Raw genomic sequence first — 20,737 nt, forward strand, 5'->3', positions numbered from 1 at the left:
GCATCAGACCTTCTTCACTCCCCAGAAAATATATTTAAATGTTTAATTCCTACAACACTACTTATAATGCATCATCTTGTCCTAATCTGATGTGTATTTGCTCTGATTAGATCCTGTGAGAGAATCAGTCCCATAGAGAAGGTTATGGCTTCACGCTGCTCTACAGAGAGAGGGGGGAGAATGAGAATATTCGGTGCATTAATGTTTTATCTCTATAGCATTTCATTTAGAAAAGTACATTCTGTTATTTATTTATTTATGGATGTGAGCTCGACAGAAATAAAGCTACCGAACTGCCTGCTGGATGAGCCAAAGATAAGTTTTATTATGTCCTCTTCTATTCTAGTCACATGAACATAAACTGCAAAAAAAAAAAGAAGCAAAACAGTCGTTCGTTTCAAGCTCCTGCAGCAGCTGGTCACTGAAACAGTTAAATAAACTGGTTATGTATTTATTCTTTATGCTACAGTATACAGGACCTGCAGATAAATTATACATTAAGCTGCATATAATTTATGAATATACTGCGCATTAAACTATTCTACATCCTTTTCTATTTCATAGTATCTGTTAGCATGCGTGTTTTGTTTGTACAAGTCTGTTTATGTGATTTTGATTTTATTATCCTAACGCGTCTCTGTGTGTCTGTTTTCTTCCAGGAGACACTGAGTGGTTTCCCGGTCAGGAGCTGCCTTTGTCCCCCTGGGATCTGGTCAGAAAGCCTCTGAGCCAGTACGTCACCATCCGCCTCAAAGGTACAAAACCTGGCAACCAGAATCTGTCTTCACTCAACAGCACCGAGCCAAAACCCAGAATCAGAGCTGCCATCAGTGATAGCAAATGGCATTTGGTGGATGAAAGTGCCTTACAAATGTTTTTGGATTCATTCGCAGTGCGGGCATTTTTGTACCAGACTCTACCCGCTGAGCTGCACTGCATGAAGGGAAATTCAAGCCAAATTGTTTTTCCAGAATAGATACTTTGACTGATTAATAACCAGTCTGAATCTAAACTAAATCAGAAATAATAAATGATCACTGATTAAATTACAGCAGCACCGGTCATTTGAGCAGATCTGTCCTCGAGGTCCATATTTCTTAAGTCAAAATCCACATGTAGCCCGACTGGAGAGACATTTGTTTTTATTTAAAAACATTAAAACAAAAATAAACAAAATGCACTTGGACCCACAAAACCCCACTCAGAACAGATTTATAGTCCAGAGGAATCACATAACATAGCACGTTGTTTGCTTCTCTAGTACTTGCAAAAAAAAAAAAAAATAGTGAAATATGCATCTTGCAGCACATATTCTGCAGTTTCACTAATGTGTGGGGCTGTCAGGGTGCACGAGGACACAAGGTAGGACTGGAGAGAGAATTGACTGGGTTTTTCACTACTGTTTTATAATCGTCACCATCACCATCGCTAACAAAAGATGAAATAATATCCACCATGAAAGCTTTCCAGATGTTGTCAGATCTTGTCTCAGAGTGTTACGAACTCATGGATCTATTACTGAAACCGACCTTCCTGGATTGTATTTTTATGTCTCACCGATACCCGAAACAACACTCAGTCACCATCACATCCCCTCGCGTTGTTCTAACGCAGCAGCAGCACCTGAACCCTCACGTTTTAAATTGCTACAGGTAGACGTGTAGCTGCCTATCAATCAAACTCAGCGCGTCTCAACGACCGGTCTGGAGTAATCTGGGAAGACCATGATGTGGTGGCCGTTCCATGTCACTCTCCCCGCTTTACTACGCGCCGCTGTAGCAATCTGCTCTCTGTCCTAGAACCGGGGAAACCTGGACCGCCGTTCGGTCGACGTCTGGCGACGGTCCTGTGAGCTCGGTCGATCTCGACGCCGTCGGGATTGTCCGTGTAGCTGCCTGTCAACGATTGATGTGAAAGAACAGAATCGTGTCTGTTTAGGGACAGAATCATAAGTGGAAGAAAAATTAAATAACACCTGCAATGAGGCCTACTGCATAACCTAAATAACTGATTTTTAGACCTTTGTTGCATGTCATACCTGTCTCTCTACCCATGCTTCCTTTCTCTTTGCACTTTCAAAACTAAATAAACGTAATAATAATCCATCCACAGACTCCTTACAGGAGCTTATACAACCTTTTAGTGTTTATACAGATATTTTCCTTCCAGTTTTGGCTGCACATCAACAAGGCAGAATCTATCATAAGAAAACAACATTGGTATCTCACGAGCCTCTGTACATGATACTGATCCACTATGAAGATGTCTGTATTATCTGTGTGATGATGTAATGTTGTAGATTGTAAAATTGGCACAAAATGTTGAATAGGTGCCTTTTTTTTTTTTTTTTTTTTGATGGAAAAAAATATCCAAGATGAAAATAATCATTTTTGAAAAGTGGGATCAGACCAAAAAAAAACCGATTCCTCCGACTCTGCTGTTAATGATTATAGATGAGTCACAGCAGCAGACAGTCCTGCAGATATTAGAATAATCTTTCTCTCTCTGTCTGCTGCTGCTTCTGTTGCTGCCTCTGTTCCCTGAATTGCTTTATCTACAGTATTTCTCGTCTCAGTGAGTCAGGGAAAAAAAAAAAAAAGAAAAGCCTGAACAATAGTCTGGCACCATGAAAATCAGGGTGAGCAGCAGCCAGGCTCTCCATCTCGCTCCACCTCCTCTCTCTCCACCCACCCCCCCTCCTTTCATCAATCCATTTTATCTCCTTCCTGCGTCTCCTGTGTTCTCTCTCTCCGTCTCTCTCGTTGTCTTTCTATTTCTCCTGAAGAAGACGTCTCACGGTGCGAGCAGGGGAGATGCGTCTGTAGCCTTGTGTGTGTGTCTGAGTCTGCGTGTTTGTGTACACGATGCAATGACTCAGTGGTCCGTATCGACCTTCCCGTCCGTCTGCCCTCCGTCACTGTGTTGGCGTCGAGCCAGGAAACGTCCGGCACATGTTTATTGTCTCAGAAGGAACTTGATTAAGAGACAGTGTGTAAATAATAGTTGATGGTTATTACTCACAGCCATAAATTCCAAACATACTGCACCCTCGAAGTTTGAATCTTCTTCTTCTTAGTGTTTTTGTTGTTAGATATCAGATGCTGCCATATTTGTTTCACTGGTGACGATGCACATTAATCATCATCAACAATCTGCAGTTCCAACACAACTAAAACCTGACAAAATAGGAAAAAAAAACCCCATAATACATCACAGTTCAAATAAGCAACACTTTATTTTCCTATAATTTACTAGAATATAGCTGATAACTAACTGTAAAATATGCAGGTTTGTGTAATTGGCACTAATTATAGAGAAAATTGAGTGAGTGTTTATTTGGTTCACATCCAGTTCATTAACTCCAGTTAATTGCCAGAGTAACGTAGAGAGTCTTTAATAACAGGTCGCTGAACACGCAAAAAATAGGACATTTGTTTACAGGTAAGCATACAATTCAACATATACGGAGCACAAGGTCTCCAGTAATAAAATGAATAATGCATGAAGATTTAATTGGGTTTAATTGGAGCAAGTCTTTCAAGGAAAATTACTCCTAGAAACCAACAACTCCAACTAATAAACTCAAATAGCTGTTTCAGGGCTACAACTGATGATTATTTTCATTATTGGTTAATTAACAGATAATTTTCTTGAATAATCAGTTTGTTTTGTGTGTAAAATGTCAGAAAATAGTGACGAATGACCGTTTAAGAGTCAAAGGTGACGTCTTCATGTTAACTTTAGATTGACATGAAGTGAAGCTAATTTAGAAGCTAAAACCAGCAAATGTTTGGAATATTTTACTCTAAAAATGACTAAAACTATTTGATTATCAAAATAGTTGCAGATTCATTTTCTGTTCTGACTAATCATCACAGCTCTACACTGTTTCAGACCATGTTTTTTTTTTTTTTTCTTGATAAATTGATACCAAATTCTTCTTTTAGGGAAATTTCCCAGGAAATTACTGACCCCTTAAAATAAAGTGTAGCAACCAGAGATACTAATGTGCTGTAAACAGTGTCCATCTTAAGAAAACAAACGTTGGTTGCATCCTGTAGTCTTTGTTTTCACTGTTTTACAGCTGTTCCTTTTGGAATGATTGGGTTTGGGGAAAAAGTCTTTTTGGCCAAATGTGTCACTTGATCCTGAAATACTTGCTTATGTGGAGAGTTGTCAGGCGTCAGCGCTGTAAAATAGGACAGGCGAGCTGTAATGACGTGTCAAGATGCTGCTGGTGTGTGGGCTTACATAGAAAACAACAGATTTGAGTATTTTTAATATGCATCAGACACAACTGGTGAATGTTCCCAATTATCCTCTGTGTTTTTTCCCCTTAAGAAGTCAAACTGATGGGGTGTTTTACTCATTTTCAGAAACCATTTGGAAACATTTCTCACTATCTGGAAAGAGGGAATAGAAAAAAACATGAAAGGACAAACTGGAATAAGACTATAGAATAAAAGTTACTAAAAATACTCCTCTAGTATGAAAAAAATGATACAACAATATTCTTGCAACAAACATTTCTCGAAGCATCTGAAGACATTTGATCATATGAACGATTTGAAATAAAAAATTAGAGGCAGCAGTAGATTGATTGACATCTCAAACTGATGTTTTAGCAGAGTGTGGAACATAATGATAAAAGCTTTCATCATAAATGTTAAAAATGGTTTCTGTGAGAAGTCTGAAAAATGTAGTTTAAATATTCATCTTGGAGGGGAAGATGAGTAAGTGTCGGTTTCCTCGAGAAGTAGATTAAAACCTCTCGCAGCTGTAATTCCTCCTACTCACTGATTTAAAGCATTAAGAGCTATTACTGAGTAAATAAACTACACTGACCGCTCACTCTGCTCTCATTAATGGACAATATCCACATAGTGTATCACAGGCGTTCAGCTGAAGAGCACCAGAGGACACACACACACACACACACACACACACACGGCTTTTGAATATTAAGGATGTCGAACCTGCGGCGTCGAAGTGTCAGGACAGTCACCTTGTGGTTCAGAGCCGTGTGATGTAACCGAAGAGACGAAGCGTCTTATGGTCGCTGACACCGAGCGTGTAGACAGAGCAGATTTGTGGATTTATGTGTGTGAATTGTGTGTGTGTGTGTGTGTGTGGTTTTTTCTTGACAGGTCTGTCTGAGTCGTGTCTCGATGAGTTGGCTCTGGATTCTCTCTTCCCCCTGCCGCTGCTGCACAACTACGTCCGCCTGGTACACACACACACATTCATGCAAAAAACACACACACACACACACACACACACACACACACACATACACACGCAAGGCCGCGAGGGATTGAGGGATTAGACGAGTAAAACGTTGAAAAATAGGGAGGAAGCTGGAAGACTGCAGTGAGAGAAGGACAAAGAAAGGCAGAGGAAAGAGAGAGAGAGAGAGATGTGGAGTGAAGTGATGGACAGATGAAAGGAAACAGAGAGAGAGAGAGAGAGAGAGAGAGAGAGAGAGAGAGAGAGAGAGAGAGAGAGAGAGAGAGAGAGAGAGAGAGAGAGAGAGGGAGGATCAGTGCTCACTATTTTCTAACAGCTACAGTGCCCCCTGCTGGCTGTATTGAAGACCTGCAAGTTAACATTGAGAATTTACATTTTAAAAGAGCAATAAAACACAAGGCAGAGCAGGCTGATCAAAACCAATCAATGACAAACGTTCACTTAAGAGATTTCCACCAGCAGCTGCAGCTCTAAATGTTTTATGTCGCGTATTTTCACCAGTAAACTGATGCTTTAATCTACAGCGACATAAGAGCCTGACAGTGAAACATGTTTCACAGCTTCGATCACTGCTGCAACACGTGACGAGTTAAGGAAGTTTGGGCTGCAACTGTTGTTATATTAATGAATCAATTTATTATTTTCATCTTAATTAATCATTTAATCTTTAAAATGTCAAATTTTTTGACAAATGCACCTCGATTCAAGGTCACAGAGATCAAAACCTGAAGTATTTTATTCACAAGAATATAAAAACATTTATCATCATTTCTACAGATCAACTAATCAATTAATCATCTAATCAGAAGTGTGAGGTAAATCATGTGCGAGTGTGTTAGGAAACCTGTTAAATGTCCTGTTTAGTGTAGTTAATTAAGGCTAATTTACCTGCTCTTTTGTTTATTTGTTCACTTTTCACTCAGAGTCACAGCTGCTTGTTTAACATTTGCCTTTGAGGTATTTACTGTAGTTTCAAAGAGCATCGCCTTGATCAAAAACACACTATTAAAATATTAGACAACCTTATTGCTACATATACACCATAGCAAAAAAAAAACCCCAACAACAACAAAATAAAATGCAGTGCGGGGTCCTAGTAGCAGACAGCGCCATATGACAACATGAAAACAGCGTTATCATCAAGAGGACTACGCTGTCTGGCACTGAGCCTCCACTCATGTTGGATTTTAATATTTTGATCATGTTGGAGAGGCTGTTTGAATCCAGCTTGAACCTCTCTGATACAAAAGATAAAAAAACAACTACCAGATAGTACAATAAACCAATGTGGAAAGCTGTGTAATGTGCAACATGGCAGATAAAAATGCAACAATACAAATATATTCCAGCCGCCTAGAGGCAGATATTCCAAATACCGCAGCAGTATATAAAACTATATCACCTGCGTTACATGCAGCCAGTTCTAAAGAGGTTAAATCGTACATGTGGAGTTTTTGCGGATCAAACACGATGCAAATCAAAGCTGCCTGTCTGACTCACTGACTCTCCTTTTAAAGTAAAAAAAATACGCTTGGCGTGCAGCCACTTGTATTTTCAAGTAAATAACTCTTTGACTCGCAGATCACGTTGTGTCACAGCTGCGAACGTCCACAGATCACAGTCACAACAAACACCCTGAGCACAGATACTGATCCGACACATGAGGCTTAAATGAAACTTTTCATTATAACATTTAACATAACACTTTTTTTCTGACATGTTTTTTTTATGTTTCTCTCTCTCTGTGCAGGTGGAACAATATGGGAACCTCATCTTTCACGGGCTGGAGGGCAGCTGTCAGGAGTACATCGCCAATCTGATCGCTCGCTGCATCAAGGTACGTCTACCGGTGCTCTAAAGGGCAGCCTTGTGTGTCCAGTTTGTGGAGAAATGAGCAATAACAGTCCAGAGAGCGGTGCATTCATCTCAAGGTCATCCATCAGGTTTAGGGTAGGGGGGGGCGACATGTACTTTTCAAAGCCAATTCATCCATGACCAGACCAGAATGAGAGAAGACAAGGCTCCTGAGTTTATAACCTTTTGGAAACCTGCACAAGAAGAAGCAACACGTGGCTCTCTGTTGCAACGAGACAGACGTTACACGCAAACTGCTCTAATGTCTCGCTACAACATGACGAATCAGGTCAGGGATTTGGGGGGAAAGAGGAAGAAGGAAAACTCCTACGACAGGATACACACTCAGAGTGATGTAACTTCCATTTTGATCTTTTTTTTCCAGCGCACCTGTAACTATCGGAGCGCACGTGATAGTGTTTTGTGAAATGGTGTTTGTTCAATCGCACGTAAGCTGAAGGAATCCAGGAAGTAAGAAAGGAAAATGTCTTCGGCAGCATCTCGACCACGCTGTGCTCTCAATGATCGCAGCGATGAGCCTGGAAAATCCCCTTCCCGCTCATTCAAATTCTCCTCTTGCTCCGTTTCTCCTCACTCTTGCATAGTAGTAGTAGATTTTCTTTGTTTCCATGACAACGCGCTCCCTCCTTACCTCTCTCTGTCTGTCTCTTTCATTCATTCCCCACCACCTCGATCTCTCTCTCTCTCTCTCTCTCTCTCTCTCCTCCAGTCCAAGCAGGAGGCGGGGGGGCTCGGCTGTGACGTGGTGCGCGTGGAGGTGGAGGAGAGTCTGACCAAAGAGCAGCTGCTGGAGACTTTCATCACCTGTGGTAAGATCACACACACACACACACACACACACACATATATACATTAAATCAGGTACTTGCACACCCTCGTCTTTGTCTCTCCGAGGGATCCTTACTGATGTATAAATGACGCACAACAGGTGGTGAACACACAACACACATGTACTGACACTCACATACAGGTAGTTCATGAAATTTTAATAAATAGTGGAAAAAAATTGCATTGACAATTTCTCAGAGGCCACAGGGAAAACCTTATGATATACAGCTCACCGTCATATATGACAAAGAAAAACAGCAAATCATCACATCATCAGAAGCTGGAAGCAGAAAATGACTGAAACAATTAATCATTAATTAAAACAGTTGGTGATTAATTTACTGTCGATCTATGAATCGTCACATGTCTACACAGCAGCAGTGTGATTTTTCCGTTTTGGGATATAACTGCTTTTTCTGCCAAGCCGTTGGGGTGAAATATTCACTGTGAAATATACAATATACTAAATACTGTAAACATTGTGTGTGAGATGAATTAAGTATTTTAGCATCCGACAGGAAGCTTTAATTAACAGTAAATGTCAATAATGTCATTGTATTTCATATATCGCTGATATAAAGTTCTGTATTCTTACAGGATAGCCAGTAAATAAGAGTTTTTGTTGTTTCATTTTGCTTTTTATCATCTATTATTTATCATTTTTAGGGACTAGATAACAGTAAAGTAGTTCTTGATGAACATGTTCCCTGACTTAGACGCTCTAAACAACGTCCGTCACATGTTAACGATCAAAACTGAGCCAGTTTACACGTTAAGCTTTCCCTCTTGGCTATTCCTCAATTCTAACCTTTGAGTAACGATAAAAGTTGTTCAGTGAATCCCTACATGTTGATAGGATTCTGAAAAAGACCCGTTTAATTAGGGTTTTTTTTATATACAAAGGAAGAAATTTCTGCTAACTTAAATGATGTGATTAAAGTTGTAAATTAAGTTATAAAAGGTGCTGCAGCAAACACTAAATATGGGCTTAATTAATCAGAATTAAATCAAGGTTCCTCAAGGTAACTCCTGGGGTTAATCTGTGTTTTAAACCTGAAGAAACATCTTGTAGTTGTGAGCTGTCAGTCAACTGTATTGCCAGGCTACCTTCTGGTTGCCATGGTAACTTTTTTAGGACATTGATTCTTATCACAGTAATGGGGATCAGGAAGCTCTTGCATGTTCACTTCTCTGTCATCATTGACATCACAACCACAAAGTGACTGTAACGTAATGTTTATGAGATATGTTTGTGTTTCAGGTTTTACTTTAGAATCTCAAAACACCCTCCCTCACTCTCCTCTTCCTGTCTCAGGTTTCTTGGTGCCGGCGGTGAGGTTGGGGGTCGGGGTGCCAGCTGGTCACACCGGTCGCCGTGTGGTGGTGCTGCTGGACGGACTGGAGAAGGCTTCGTCCCTGTCAGGCCTGCTGGGAGACCTCTGCCACAGCCTGGACAACAGAGGCTCTGCTGCCCCGCTGGTCCTCAACACCGGTACGACTGCAGCCAGATCCAGAGCCTTAAAAGACTGGAACCATAACTGAACACACCACTGAAAGCCACTAAGTAGAAGTAGTTCTCTTTTTTTTACAGCATCTTTTAAATTAAATTGATGCCATATATTTTATTTGTTGAAAATTAGACAATCTGGCTGCAGAGCAGGTGTTATTCTCTGCCTTTCATTTACAGTGTCGACCACAAGAGGGTGCCAGAGAAGGACATTTTCAAATCCTACATATAGTGGCTTTAAATTGTATAATATAGAGTTTTGAGTCTTTGTTTTGAATATAGTGTGTTAAAGCATTTTTTTTTTAAATTCATGAGCAACATTACAAAACTACTGTATGTATGGAGGACAAGAAAAGTGCAGCCACTGCCGATTTCACATCAAATATAAAGCCATTAAAGTTTACAATTGCAGCTTTAACTTACTCACAAGGTTTTAATCTAGATTCAATTACATCTCATATCCTGCTTTATTATCATTTAGATTACATCACCACCTTCTTCAGAAGATATAATTCAGTATTATGTGCTGCTGATCCTCTCAGAGATGGTTTGTCATGTTGAGGGAGGTTCTATCCAGGATCAGGACCTGATATTGATGCCTCAGGGTGTAATTTTAAATAATACCACGTTCATGTTGTGGTAGAATCACTCTGTCCTGTAAGGGCAATAAATATACAATTTAGGTGGTATGTCTTGATTGCATGTAGTGCTGTTGTGCTGAGGAGCAAATGGCCGTGAAACTTAGTGGTTAGATTGATGGTCCTCTTGCAAGAAGTCTGACTTTGAGTAAAAAATTCTGGTAAAAGAGCATCATCTTAAAAAAAACCCCCACCAAATAAACAGCTGACTAGTAAAATATTGTCAAATGAATCAACTCTTTCCTTCCTTCTTTCCGATTCATTCATCCCTCAGGACCCCACCATTTCCGTGAGGGCAGCTTCCTGATTGCCACATTGTCAAAGCCCCGCCTCCAGGGCCCAGAGCTCCGCCTCCAGCAGCATTTCCGCTGGGTGACTCTTCGCTGGGACCAGGAGCCGCTGCACGGCCTGCTGGGAAGGCATCTCCGCAGGAAGCTGCTTCACAAGGTTGGTCAGAGGTTTTTGAAGTCGCTGCCAAAAAGAGACTGTTCACTGCTGCCTCACACCAAACATTCATCTGCAAAAGCACATCTGGACTCGTTTCAGTGGTTAATATCGTCAGACATAAAACGACACTCAGCTTTTTAATATTAATTTGTGTTTAACAGGGTTTTTCCAACAAAAACCCTGTTAAAAAGATCTTAAAATGAATATGAATATCAGAATATTTTACATTTTAAAAGTTTAACCGCTTCACTTCACAAGATCATTCTCAGTGTTTGTGCACCGGAGGCTTCACATCACACTTGTGTAAGTTTCATACTGGACTATGACTGGCTGCAAATTAGTTATGACATCACAAATCACGCTCATATGTACACGACGTAGACTTAGATTAAAGTTGAGCTCAGAGAAACTTTCCTCCTTCAGCAGATGAACGTAAACTCTGCACAGACATCATTCTGCACTGAGAAGCTCAAACATTACTATGACGTAAAAATAAGTAAAACACATTTTTCAGTGGAGAGGGTCTTTAATATATGAATTTATAAGTTGGTTTTCTTTTTTAGGGCTGTTTTGATGATGGATAGATGTTTTTAAATTCCAAAACTGTTGCTATGTTGTGTTTTTTTTACACTGTGCTGTGACAGAAATATGCAATAAACAATATGACAGTAATATCATTAGAATACCATAACAAGAGTTCAGGAGTTTATATTGTTAAACAGGTCAAATCCATCATGTTCCTCCTTTTTTAGTTTCCTCTCTGTCTCAGTACAGATCTCAGTGGTGTTTTTATCAGCGGGATAAAAGCAAAAAAGTGAAATATTAACTTCTTCCTCCCTCCGTCTCTCCTCTAGATGGGGACTGGCGTTTGGTCACCTGACGGCGTCATGGAGCGGTCGGTGTTGTGGGTGAGCCAGGTGTGGCAGCAGCTCAACGCCTGTCTGTCCCGTCTGGGGACCCATGAGGCTTTGCTGGGGCCGCAGCTCTTCCTGTCCTGCCCGGTGGTTCCGCACAACACACAGGCCATCGTCAGGTGTGTGTTTTTATTAAACCGCATGTTAGTATAACAGAAATATGAATGAATGTTGACAACTAAAGCAAGTAAAGTGAAGGATTATGAGGCTGACGTATATGTGTGTGTGTGTGTGTGTGTGTTCAGGTGGCTGGCTCGGCTGTGGAACGCCGTGGTCGTCCCCCGTGTGGAAGAAGCCATCATCTCCCGGGTAACAGCCAAGCGCTCTCCCTCCTCCTCCTCCTCCTCCTCGTCCTCCACCACCACCTCGTCCTCCACATCGCCGTCGTCACAGCGACCGTCTCTTAGCAACTGCGGGCTGAGTGCCGGCCAGCAGGCTGTGGTGAAAGCCGCCCTCAGCATCCTGGTCAACAAGGCCGTTCTCCTGGGCTGCCCTCTGCCTCGACACGGTGCGTGTGGGCGACACAGACGACGAAGAGGGTTCATTCACGTGTTTCACATCATTAAAATAAATTAGTACGACAAGAAAAGATATTAAAGTGTAGTTATCCCTCCATCCTCCTCAGAGATCGACAGGTACCTGCTGGAGTTTCGAGGCGGGACCTTCCCTCTGTCCGCCATCGGCTCCTTTAAAGGAAGCAGTGGCGGCGGAGGAGGAGGCAGGAAAGGTCGAGACAGCGGCAAGTTGAGACGATCCAACACCAGCCCTCGGAAGAAGGGGAGTCCCGCCACCAACTGGAGCTGCGGTGGTTCGTTTAGAGATGGTAAGATGTCTGCTCCCATTCAAGGGGTTCGGACAAATCACAGAGAGCAAAACTAACGGTGTGTTCAGGTGTAAAAGGAAGTAAAATATTTCAGTTTATCACCAGAAGGTTTTTCCTCAAACTGCTGTATTTAAAGGATCCTTTGAAATGTAGACTTTGGAAGATTTAGCTCTTGGATCTGGACAGTGCATCTCTGTGGCAGCTGTATCTATAAGAGGCTTTTGTTTAATAGGCTCAGCAGACGGCACTTGTTGTAAACTGTCACTTTAACAATGTGCTGGTTTTTGAAAGATTATCTCACTTTTTTTTGCACAATTCTTTTTTTGTAGGAAGTAGTTTACATGAAAAACTGTTTCATTTTATTAAGTTTGCTAATTTAGTTTAGTTTAGTTTTACCTTAAAATCAGGTTTTAACTCCCAAACAGCCTGAAATAATGAGTGAGGGCCAGTTATAATTTCCCAACTGTCTCGGTCTAAAACTTAAATTGGTTCTCACAAAATAGAAGTACAACAATAACACACAACAGGTAACTGCTTTGAGTGACTGGGGTTGTCGTTATCCCAAATAACAGGGACATTGTATCTCCAAAGACACATCTCTGAGTTGTTGTTGTTGGTTTTTTTAATGTATTTTTCAGTTTCAGAGGCAGTTATCTCTAAAAATATTTAAAAGATCAGTGAGAAATGTTCTTTTTTTATTTAAATGAACTGACCCTTTAATGTTTTATTCATCATCATCTGTTCATATATATGTTTGGGATTACAGGCTCGCTGTCCAGCACTGATGTCAGCTTCATTGCCAATGGAAAAATTCAGAGGTTTGTGTTTTTCTGTTGATTATTACTGTCATGTAGTGGTGGAGAGCAGAATTGTCTCTGGTTCAGTTAAGTGAACAGGATTAGAGCAGATGCACATTATTTATTGATAAGCATCAATAAGCACAATAATAAGAATATTCAGCTGATTGATTGATTGACAGAAAATTAATCAGCAACTGTTTGGATAATCGAATAATAATCGTCAAATATTTGCTGGTTCAGAGTTCTCAAATGTGAGAATTTGTTGTTATTCTTGGTCTTAAATTACTGTAAATTTAATATTTTATGGTTTTGGACTGTTGGTTGATTTAAAATAAGGACAAATAAGACATCGCTTTGGACTCTGATGGATGTTTTTCACCATTTTCTGATATTATATTGACCAAATGATTAATCAATTTATCAAGAAAATAATTGCCAGATGAATCAATAATTATTTGCAGCCCTAAAACGTTTCCTCTCAGAGTGTGTATGTTTTTTGTTTTTTTAGGGAGCCTGTTGGTCTGTCTGTGTTCTCTGACGATGAGACAGATTTGATCAGAGAGCTGCAGACCATGTGCTCCAGCAAGTCAGAGCCAGACATCAGCAAGGTACTGACACACACACACACACACACACATACACATACACATACACATACACAAGCACACACACACACACACTCACACACACGTCTGAGAGCTGCTGCAACAACCTGCAGTCTTATTAAAACTATTTAGGACTAACATATCAGAAGATAATAAAAGATAATGTAAAATCTCATTTACAGCGATGTAGATGTTATGTTACATTCTTCAGCTTTAAAACGACACCAACAAATTAGAACCTGTGTGTCTGCAGTGATGGCAGAACAACAGCGTGATGCAGTGAACCGTAGCAGCTACAGGACGACAAAATAAGCTCCTCTGCAGTCGTAAAGGGTTTCTCGCTATGAGCTACAGAAGCTTTCAAAGTGGCTTTTGACAGAGTTATTAATGTTTTGATGACTTTCTGTTGTGCCTGAAGCCCATCCCTTTTCCTTAGGAAATATTTTTGGCTTCCCAACACATCCTGGATGCTTTGTGTTGAAGTGTCTCTGGAGCTTTGATGGATTTAGTGTCTCATTTGACAGGATTTCACCACATTCAACACACTGTGCTTTCATCTCAGCATCACCGCCTGCTTTTATGAATCTAAATTTAATGTATTCAGGGTCATATTTTCCTCACCACACACTTTGGAGCTTTTACTGGTGCGGGGTTGTCTCCCACATCACTTTTTTGTTAAAAGAAAAAAAAGGATCTATTCTGTGTCACTGCATCCGAGGGAACGTTAGCTAGCTAACAGTGGCAACACACGTTTGTCTCCACCTGATGATGTGTTGTGATTGGCGCTGATATTCAAACGTAACTGATCATTGAAATTATACATTTTAATCCGACGTCCATCCATCCATCCATTTTATTTACCAATTCTGCAGCTGTGGCTCAGGAGGTAGAGCGGGTTGTCCACTAATCGGAAGATCGGCGGGTCGATTCCAGGCTCCTCCAGTCCACATGCCGATGTGTCCTTGGGCAAGATACTTAGCCCTGAATTGCTCCTGATGGCTGTGCCATCAGTGTATGAATGTATGTGAATGGTTAGCTTCCTCTGATGGGCGGGTTGGGACCTTGCATGGTCGCCCCTGTACCCACTCAGCGTATGAATGTGTGTGAATGTGATTTGTAGTGTAAAAAGCGCTTTGAGTGGTCGGAAGACTAGAAAGGTACAGTCCATTTACCACTTATCCTCTAGAGGGTCGCGAGGGAGCCAATCTCAGCTCCATTGACACTGGGCGAGAGGCGGGGAACACCCTCGTCAGTCAATCACAGGGCTAACATATAGTATACAGACAAGACAAGCATTCACATTGACACCTACAGGCAATTAAAAGTCACTAGTTAACCTAAACTCACCAGATACTCAGGCTTCCTCCCACATAAAAAACAAAACTTTTAAAAAATCTAACCATTTGGCAGCACCATTGCCTCTGCAGCCCACTAGATGGCGCTCGAGGCCCACCTGGTTGAGAATGGCTGCTGTAACTGGAGGATAAACTTCATCCTGAAAGAGAAATACATGAAGTTTGACTACCACTGTGTGTCTCCTCCGTCCAGGAAAATACAAACCAAACCTCCTCAGAAAACAGTGCTGCTGTGCTGAAGCCACTCAGCTCTTAATTACACATTGACATTTCCACAAACACTCGGCTTTTAGGTCACATGTTTTGACTCAGTAATTCATCGCTGTCATCCTTCCATATATAGACGGGGGGTTATGTGATTTTTGGGCATTTCACTGGCATGTGAATGACATTAACTTTTTAACTAGTGCTTTAAACTGTGCTGTTTTTAAAATGATGATGTAGAAACTTGGCTTGGATTTCGGAGGAAATAAGGGTCAGGTAAGCCGTTAAGGGTTTATTTGTACACACTGTAACAGGTATTTGGTTGAACTTCTCCAGGAGACTCAGCAGGGAGTCCCGGTGTCCTGAAAAACCACCTCATACGTTATATCTGCTCTTAACGAGGGCTTGAGCTATTCATCTGGTTGAGATTTAAGATGATTCTAGTTCAGTTACTCACAGCTTCATGGGCGTGAGTCTTTAAAATCTGCACTGAAACCTTATCTGAAAACATTTCACCAATCTAACTGTCCAGTGTGTCCATCCACCCATGTTGTGTTGAAAGACACTGACTCTGCATTTTTTGAGGAATGCAAAAATCCCTCAGAGAAATATTTTACTGACTATCTCAGAAATATTATCTCTTGGCAGCTTGTGTTTAAATTACTGGTATCAGAATTGACGTTTAAAAAAAAAAAGAAGTAATCCTCTAATCTTAGACCTTTAACCAGTTTGACCCTGACACTGATGACACCTCATCACCAACATCCCACCCAGTAATTTATTCCAAGTAATGACAGTGTTCACCTGTCCATACTCACAGTACAGCCAGATGTTGATTATGATCCGCGTTGCTACTCAACCTCCACAGTCGAGGTTTTACCACCCGCCGCTTAAAGCCCGCTCTTAATTCATCTCCCGCAGATATCTCAGGCCAAAGACGACTTGATCCTGTTCTCCAGCTCTCCCAGCGGAGCCGCGCCACCTCAGAAGGCAGAACGGGAAACCGCTGTGCAGCAGCGACCGCAGACGGTGAGGGTGAAAGAAAGAATCCAAAGCAGCTCAGCATCAAACTAGATAAATAAGATTTAGATGATCCATGAGGGGACATTTACATTGTTGTAGCAGAATACAGCAGAGAAAAAACAAGCATCTATCTACTGAAGCATGCATGCACGCCTTTTTAAACATATGGATATATTGAAAGAATACGATCATCTCAGTGTAAAATATGGGATTGGAATTGATTCCAGCGGCAAACAACAGTCACAGTATAATCCACTTCTCTGCCGTTGATCTGTATGTTATGTTTTTTTCCTCTCAAACACTCATACATTAGTGTCTCTGCTCCTGTGTTGCACTGTCACCTCCTCATAGCTGCGGTGTTTTGCTAGAAGTGTATTTAGCAATTTACCGGTAAAGTAAAATGTTATTAGAATATGCTAAACCAACGGATCAAAGACAAAGAAGTGAAACATTTTTGTAATATTGGTGCTTCAAGGTGCAAAAAATGTACAACTTAAACGTTTCTATCAATATTTAATTAGTAGAATTTAAGTTGTATTTTAGACACCTCAGTGAATATAATAATAAATTGTGTTTGATATGTTTTTTTACACAAAAAAAGTTAAATTACAAAGTTAGAAATTCACAAAATGACATCTCCTCCTTCTCCCTCATTGAAAAAAAATCACAAATCTATGAATATACAACATATAAACTAGTTGTGATGTCACAAATGATGCTTGTATGTACATGTGTGTTAAACTCAGCAGATGAATGTAAAAATCCTGCACAGTGAAGCTCAAACATTCAACTGAAAGAACAAGAAGCGAAACACATGTTGAGCTGAGGGAGACTTTAAATGACGTTCTCTGTGGAAAACACCACCCTCAACTAGACCTGTTATTATCACTCACAGTATGATGACTCAAATCTTTAAATGAACATGTGTGTGATTGTTTGTATGACTTTTAATCATGCGTCTCTTGTGTGTTTGGCGTTAGCTCACACATAATTGACCTGTGGTGTTATTAGCAGTTAGTACAGTTTGTTATTACTGCAGGTCTTTAAGCGTGTTTTAAGGTGTTTTCATTGCAATTACTTTACATTTGCAACAAATATGACTGGGCCTTGATATAAAAAAAAAAAAAAAAATCTGGCATTTCACCATCAGAATGGTGAACGTGGCCTGCAGGAACAAAAAGTATTCTACCAATAAAGAACAGATGTGTGGATTATTTCAATTATACTACAATAAACAAACATTTAGTACCAAAGACAGACTTTAACCATCCTACAGAGCTAAAAAAGATTTTATTTTGTATTTTCTGTCGTACTGAGGAAAAACACAACAAAGTTAAAACAAGTTTAGAAGTTGAATCTATCCCATAATGCCAAATTAGCCTAAAATAAACTACCTAATATAAATCTGGGTAGCACATGTCTGCAACTGTAGGTCCAAAACTGCTGTTGCTACCTTTATCCAGCAGGTGGGGCTGTTTTTAAGTTGACAAAAAAATCATCCAACTGCAGGTTAAACTCACCAAACTCTCCGTCTCCTCCCGCAGACCGTCATCCGTCAGTCCAGCCGCAGCTCCAACCAGGCGGCCATCCAGAGCAGCGACCGGCGTTCAGGCCCGCCGCGTGCCAAATCGCAGCTCCCGGTCCCCAGCAGCAGGGGGCAGCAGACACGAGCTTCCATCGCTGCCGCTGCTGCCGCCGCCGCCGCCAGCAGCAGCAACAATAACAGCAGCAGCAGCAGCCCCAGCCGAACCCAGACGCCTTCCAGCCGCAGCAGAAGCACCATCAACAGCAGCAGCAGCAGCAGCAAATCAAAGCAGGCTCCACCCAACAGCAGCAACAACAACTATTACCGCAACAACATCAACAACCAATCACACGAGGACATCTGGATCCTCCACAGAGACCTGCATGAAAACAACAACAACAAGTAGACATCTTCCTCCCCCCTTCCTCCTCTTCCTCTCCCCCTCCTCCCCCCTCCCTACCCATAATTCCGCTGTGAACCTCCCTCCATGATGTAAAGACTAGGTACCTGATGACCTTTGACTTTTAGTATTTGTACTTGTTATCTGTACTTGTTACACTGTACTACAGTTGTGTACTTGGGGACCATAGTTTTATTCTATTACAGTATTTGAAGTATTTGATCGTTGGGGGTTTAAAAAAAAAAAGAAAAAGCGAGGGTTTGGTACGACTTTACGAGGGGAAAAACTACAGAAAGGTAATTTACAGAAAGGTTACTTTACTGTTGCCTTATTCCAGTGTTTTAACCTGCGAGACAAGAAGCAGCGCAAGACTTTATTGAAATATTTGACTGGTGGAAACAGTATTTTTGTGTACTTAAAGTGAAATACTGTACTTCTCCCGCTGGGATAAGGCCATTAAAGAGTAACTGAAAGTTCTTACAGGTGTTACCTTTTAGTGAAAAGTGTTTTTGGATCAAAGAAAGAAACAAGCAGGTTTTTATTTTCTTTTTTTTTTGTTTTGTTTTTTTTTTTGTTGTTTTTTGCTATTAAGTATTTTGAGATATTCAAGTGTTTATCTTTAAATAGTTGCAAGGTTGGTTTAAATACTGTTGAAATTAATCAGGGTTTTACCAAATATATTTGTAAATAAGAATTAGTAAGTTTAAAATGCTCTATAGATTGGTGTATGTGGTAATGATGCTTGTACAGTGACGAAAAAACCTTAAAACTGCTGAGAAAAAAAAAAAAAAAAAAAAAAAGGAAATGTGTACATAGTGTTTGTAAAAGTTTGGTTCTGAACCCTTCACTTGTTTCAAAGTGAAGGGGATGTGGCAATAAGTAATAGAACTGTATAAACACAGGATGTCCTCTGTCAACTGTAAGCCATAATAAATATTTTAAATGCCCATCATTTCCCCCCCGAGTCATGGTTCAATTCAACCCCCCCCCCGCTGAGCCCGATGGTGTAATTCACTACAAAACGTCTTTCTTTTTCATGCTTCCCATTAATCACTGTGTTCTCCGTATGTTTTTATTTTTTAAAAAAAAAAGGACAAGTTTTATTTTAAAGTGGACATTGTTTATATATATACATAAATATATATATAAATATATATATATACATATGTACAGGAGAGATTTTAGTCAACCTATGATTTTGATCTGTATGATAGCTGTTTGAGGTTGTCTTTCAAGCACAAAACATTAAAAATGGCACTGTTAAAAATCCCCATCAGCCTTTCTGTTCTTTAATTAATGATTCTTCTTTTTTTTTTTTTTTTTTACTGAAACACAAGTCCTGAATAATGACATTTCTTTAACTTGCACACACGAGATATGGATCGATCCCTGTTGAAGGATAAATTCCTCTTGATTTCTTACATTGAAACATTATCAAGCTGATGCTCAGATGTTTATTTTTGTGGTTCAACTTAATGTCTTTTCTGCATTTCCACTTTCCCTAAATCTAATCTAATTTTGTCTAATTTGGTTTAGAATTTCCTACATTTCCCAAAGAGTTGTTTGCATCGACTCCCAGAGAAGGGATTGTGGATTTTTTATAGTAGTTTTTTTATATTTATACTGTTTTCTGTGACATTAGAAAGTAAAAAGCATCAGCGACAGTTTGAGTACAGCCTGTTCACACTGGAAAAGTGACCAAATAAAGTAGATTCAACAGTCAGGATGCACTGACTTAAAAAAAAACACTGTTGTTGTTGCACACAATTGATCCAAAATGCAATTCACCAATGAAATGAAGGATCTACTTGTAGCGGGAAAAATCTAAATAAATTACAGATGGTGGTGAGACACCTACAGAAAGAGACACCAGCAAGTATTATATTATTTCTGCATACTCTGACATTAGCATATAGTAAATACAGTTTGTAGTATGGAATTGGGACACAACTGATGATCTGTGTTGTGACTGATGGCTGAAACATTTTCTACAACCAAAAAATATGTTGAATACAGAAAAGTAAGATGTACATGGCTGAAGGTCTCTGGACAGCTCAGTTATGTGTACTGCTGGTAAGGTTTTGGCAGGGCCCCTTAGGGAACTATTAATGCAACTGTATATGATTATGTTTCAGACAAAGCCCTTCATCCACAAAGAAATTGTTCTCCCAGTTTGGTGTGAAAGAACCTGACTGACCTGACCTCAACCCCATCCAACTTCTTCTTTGGGATGAACTGGAATGAGCCAGACCTTAAAACCCAACATCAGTGTTGACCTCACTAATCCCTGCAGCCAGGTGCAAAAAAAAAAAAAAAAAATGTGGCGTAAAGCCTGAAACCAGAAGAGTGGAGGCTGTTGCAGCTGCAGATTCATGCCTGTGGTTTTGGAAGGAGATGACCAATAATTGCATAAGAGTGTAATGTTCCGGTGTCCACATATTTTTGGCCACATAGGGTATTAAGAAAAAGGGTGAGAGTCGGTATCTAAGAGATTGAGTCACAAACAAGACACAGGTGTACAAAAAAAAGACACAAACATGCAGAAA

General features: G+C 40.3%; 1 protein-coding gene across 2 annotated transcripts in view; it reads left to right on the forward strand.

The window, feature by feature from the left end:
* cttnbp2 (cortactin binding protein 2) overlaps positions 1-19,460 on the forward strand; it is a 100,891-nt gene extending 81,431 nt beyond the window's left edge. For both annotated transcript variants that reach the window (XM_042411309.1, XM_042411310.1), the window contains exons 11-23: positions 660-755; positions 5,148-5,227; positions 6,998-7,084; positions 7,832-7,931; positions 9,266-9,442; positions 10,370-10,542; positions 11,397-11,575; positions 11,702-11,964; positions 12,082-12,279; positions 13,046-13,097; positions 13,588-13,687; positions 16,165-16,272; positions 17,811-19,460. In XM_042411309.1, the coding sequence (XP_042267243.1) occupies positions 660-755; positions 5,148-5,227; positions 6,998-7,084; positions 7,832-7,931; positions 9,266-9,442; positions 10,370-10,542; positions 11,397-11,575; positions 11,702-11,964; positions 12,082-12,279; positions 13,046-13,097; positions 13,588-13,687; positions 16,165-16,272; positions 17,811-18,197 (2,000 nt within the window). In that variant the 3' untranslated portion in view covers positions 18,198-19,460. The remainder of the gene's footprint in view (positions 1-659; positions 756-5,147; positions 5,228-6,997; positions 7,085-7,831; positions 7,932-9,265; positions 9,443-10,369; positions 10,543-11,396; positions 11,576-11,701; positions 11,965-12,081; positions 12,280-13,045; positions 13,098-13,587; positions 13,688-16,164; positions 16,273-17,810) is intronic.
* The last annotated feature ends 1,277 nt before the right edge of the window (positions 19,461-20,737 follow it).

Source organism: Thunnus maccoyii, chromosome 5, assembly GCF_910596095.1.
Source record: "Thunnus maccoyii chromosome 5, fThuMac1.1, whole genome shotgun sequence".
Classification (NCBI taxonomy): Eukaryota; Metazoa; Chordata; class Actinopteri; order Scombriformes; family Scombridae; genus Thunnus; species Thunnus maccoyii.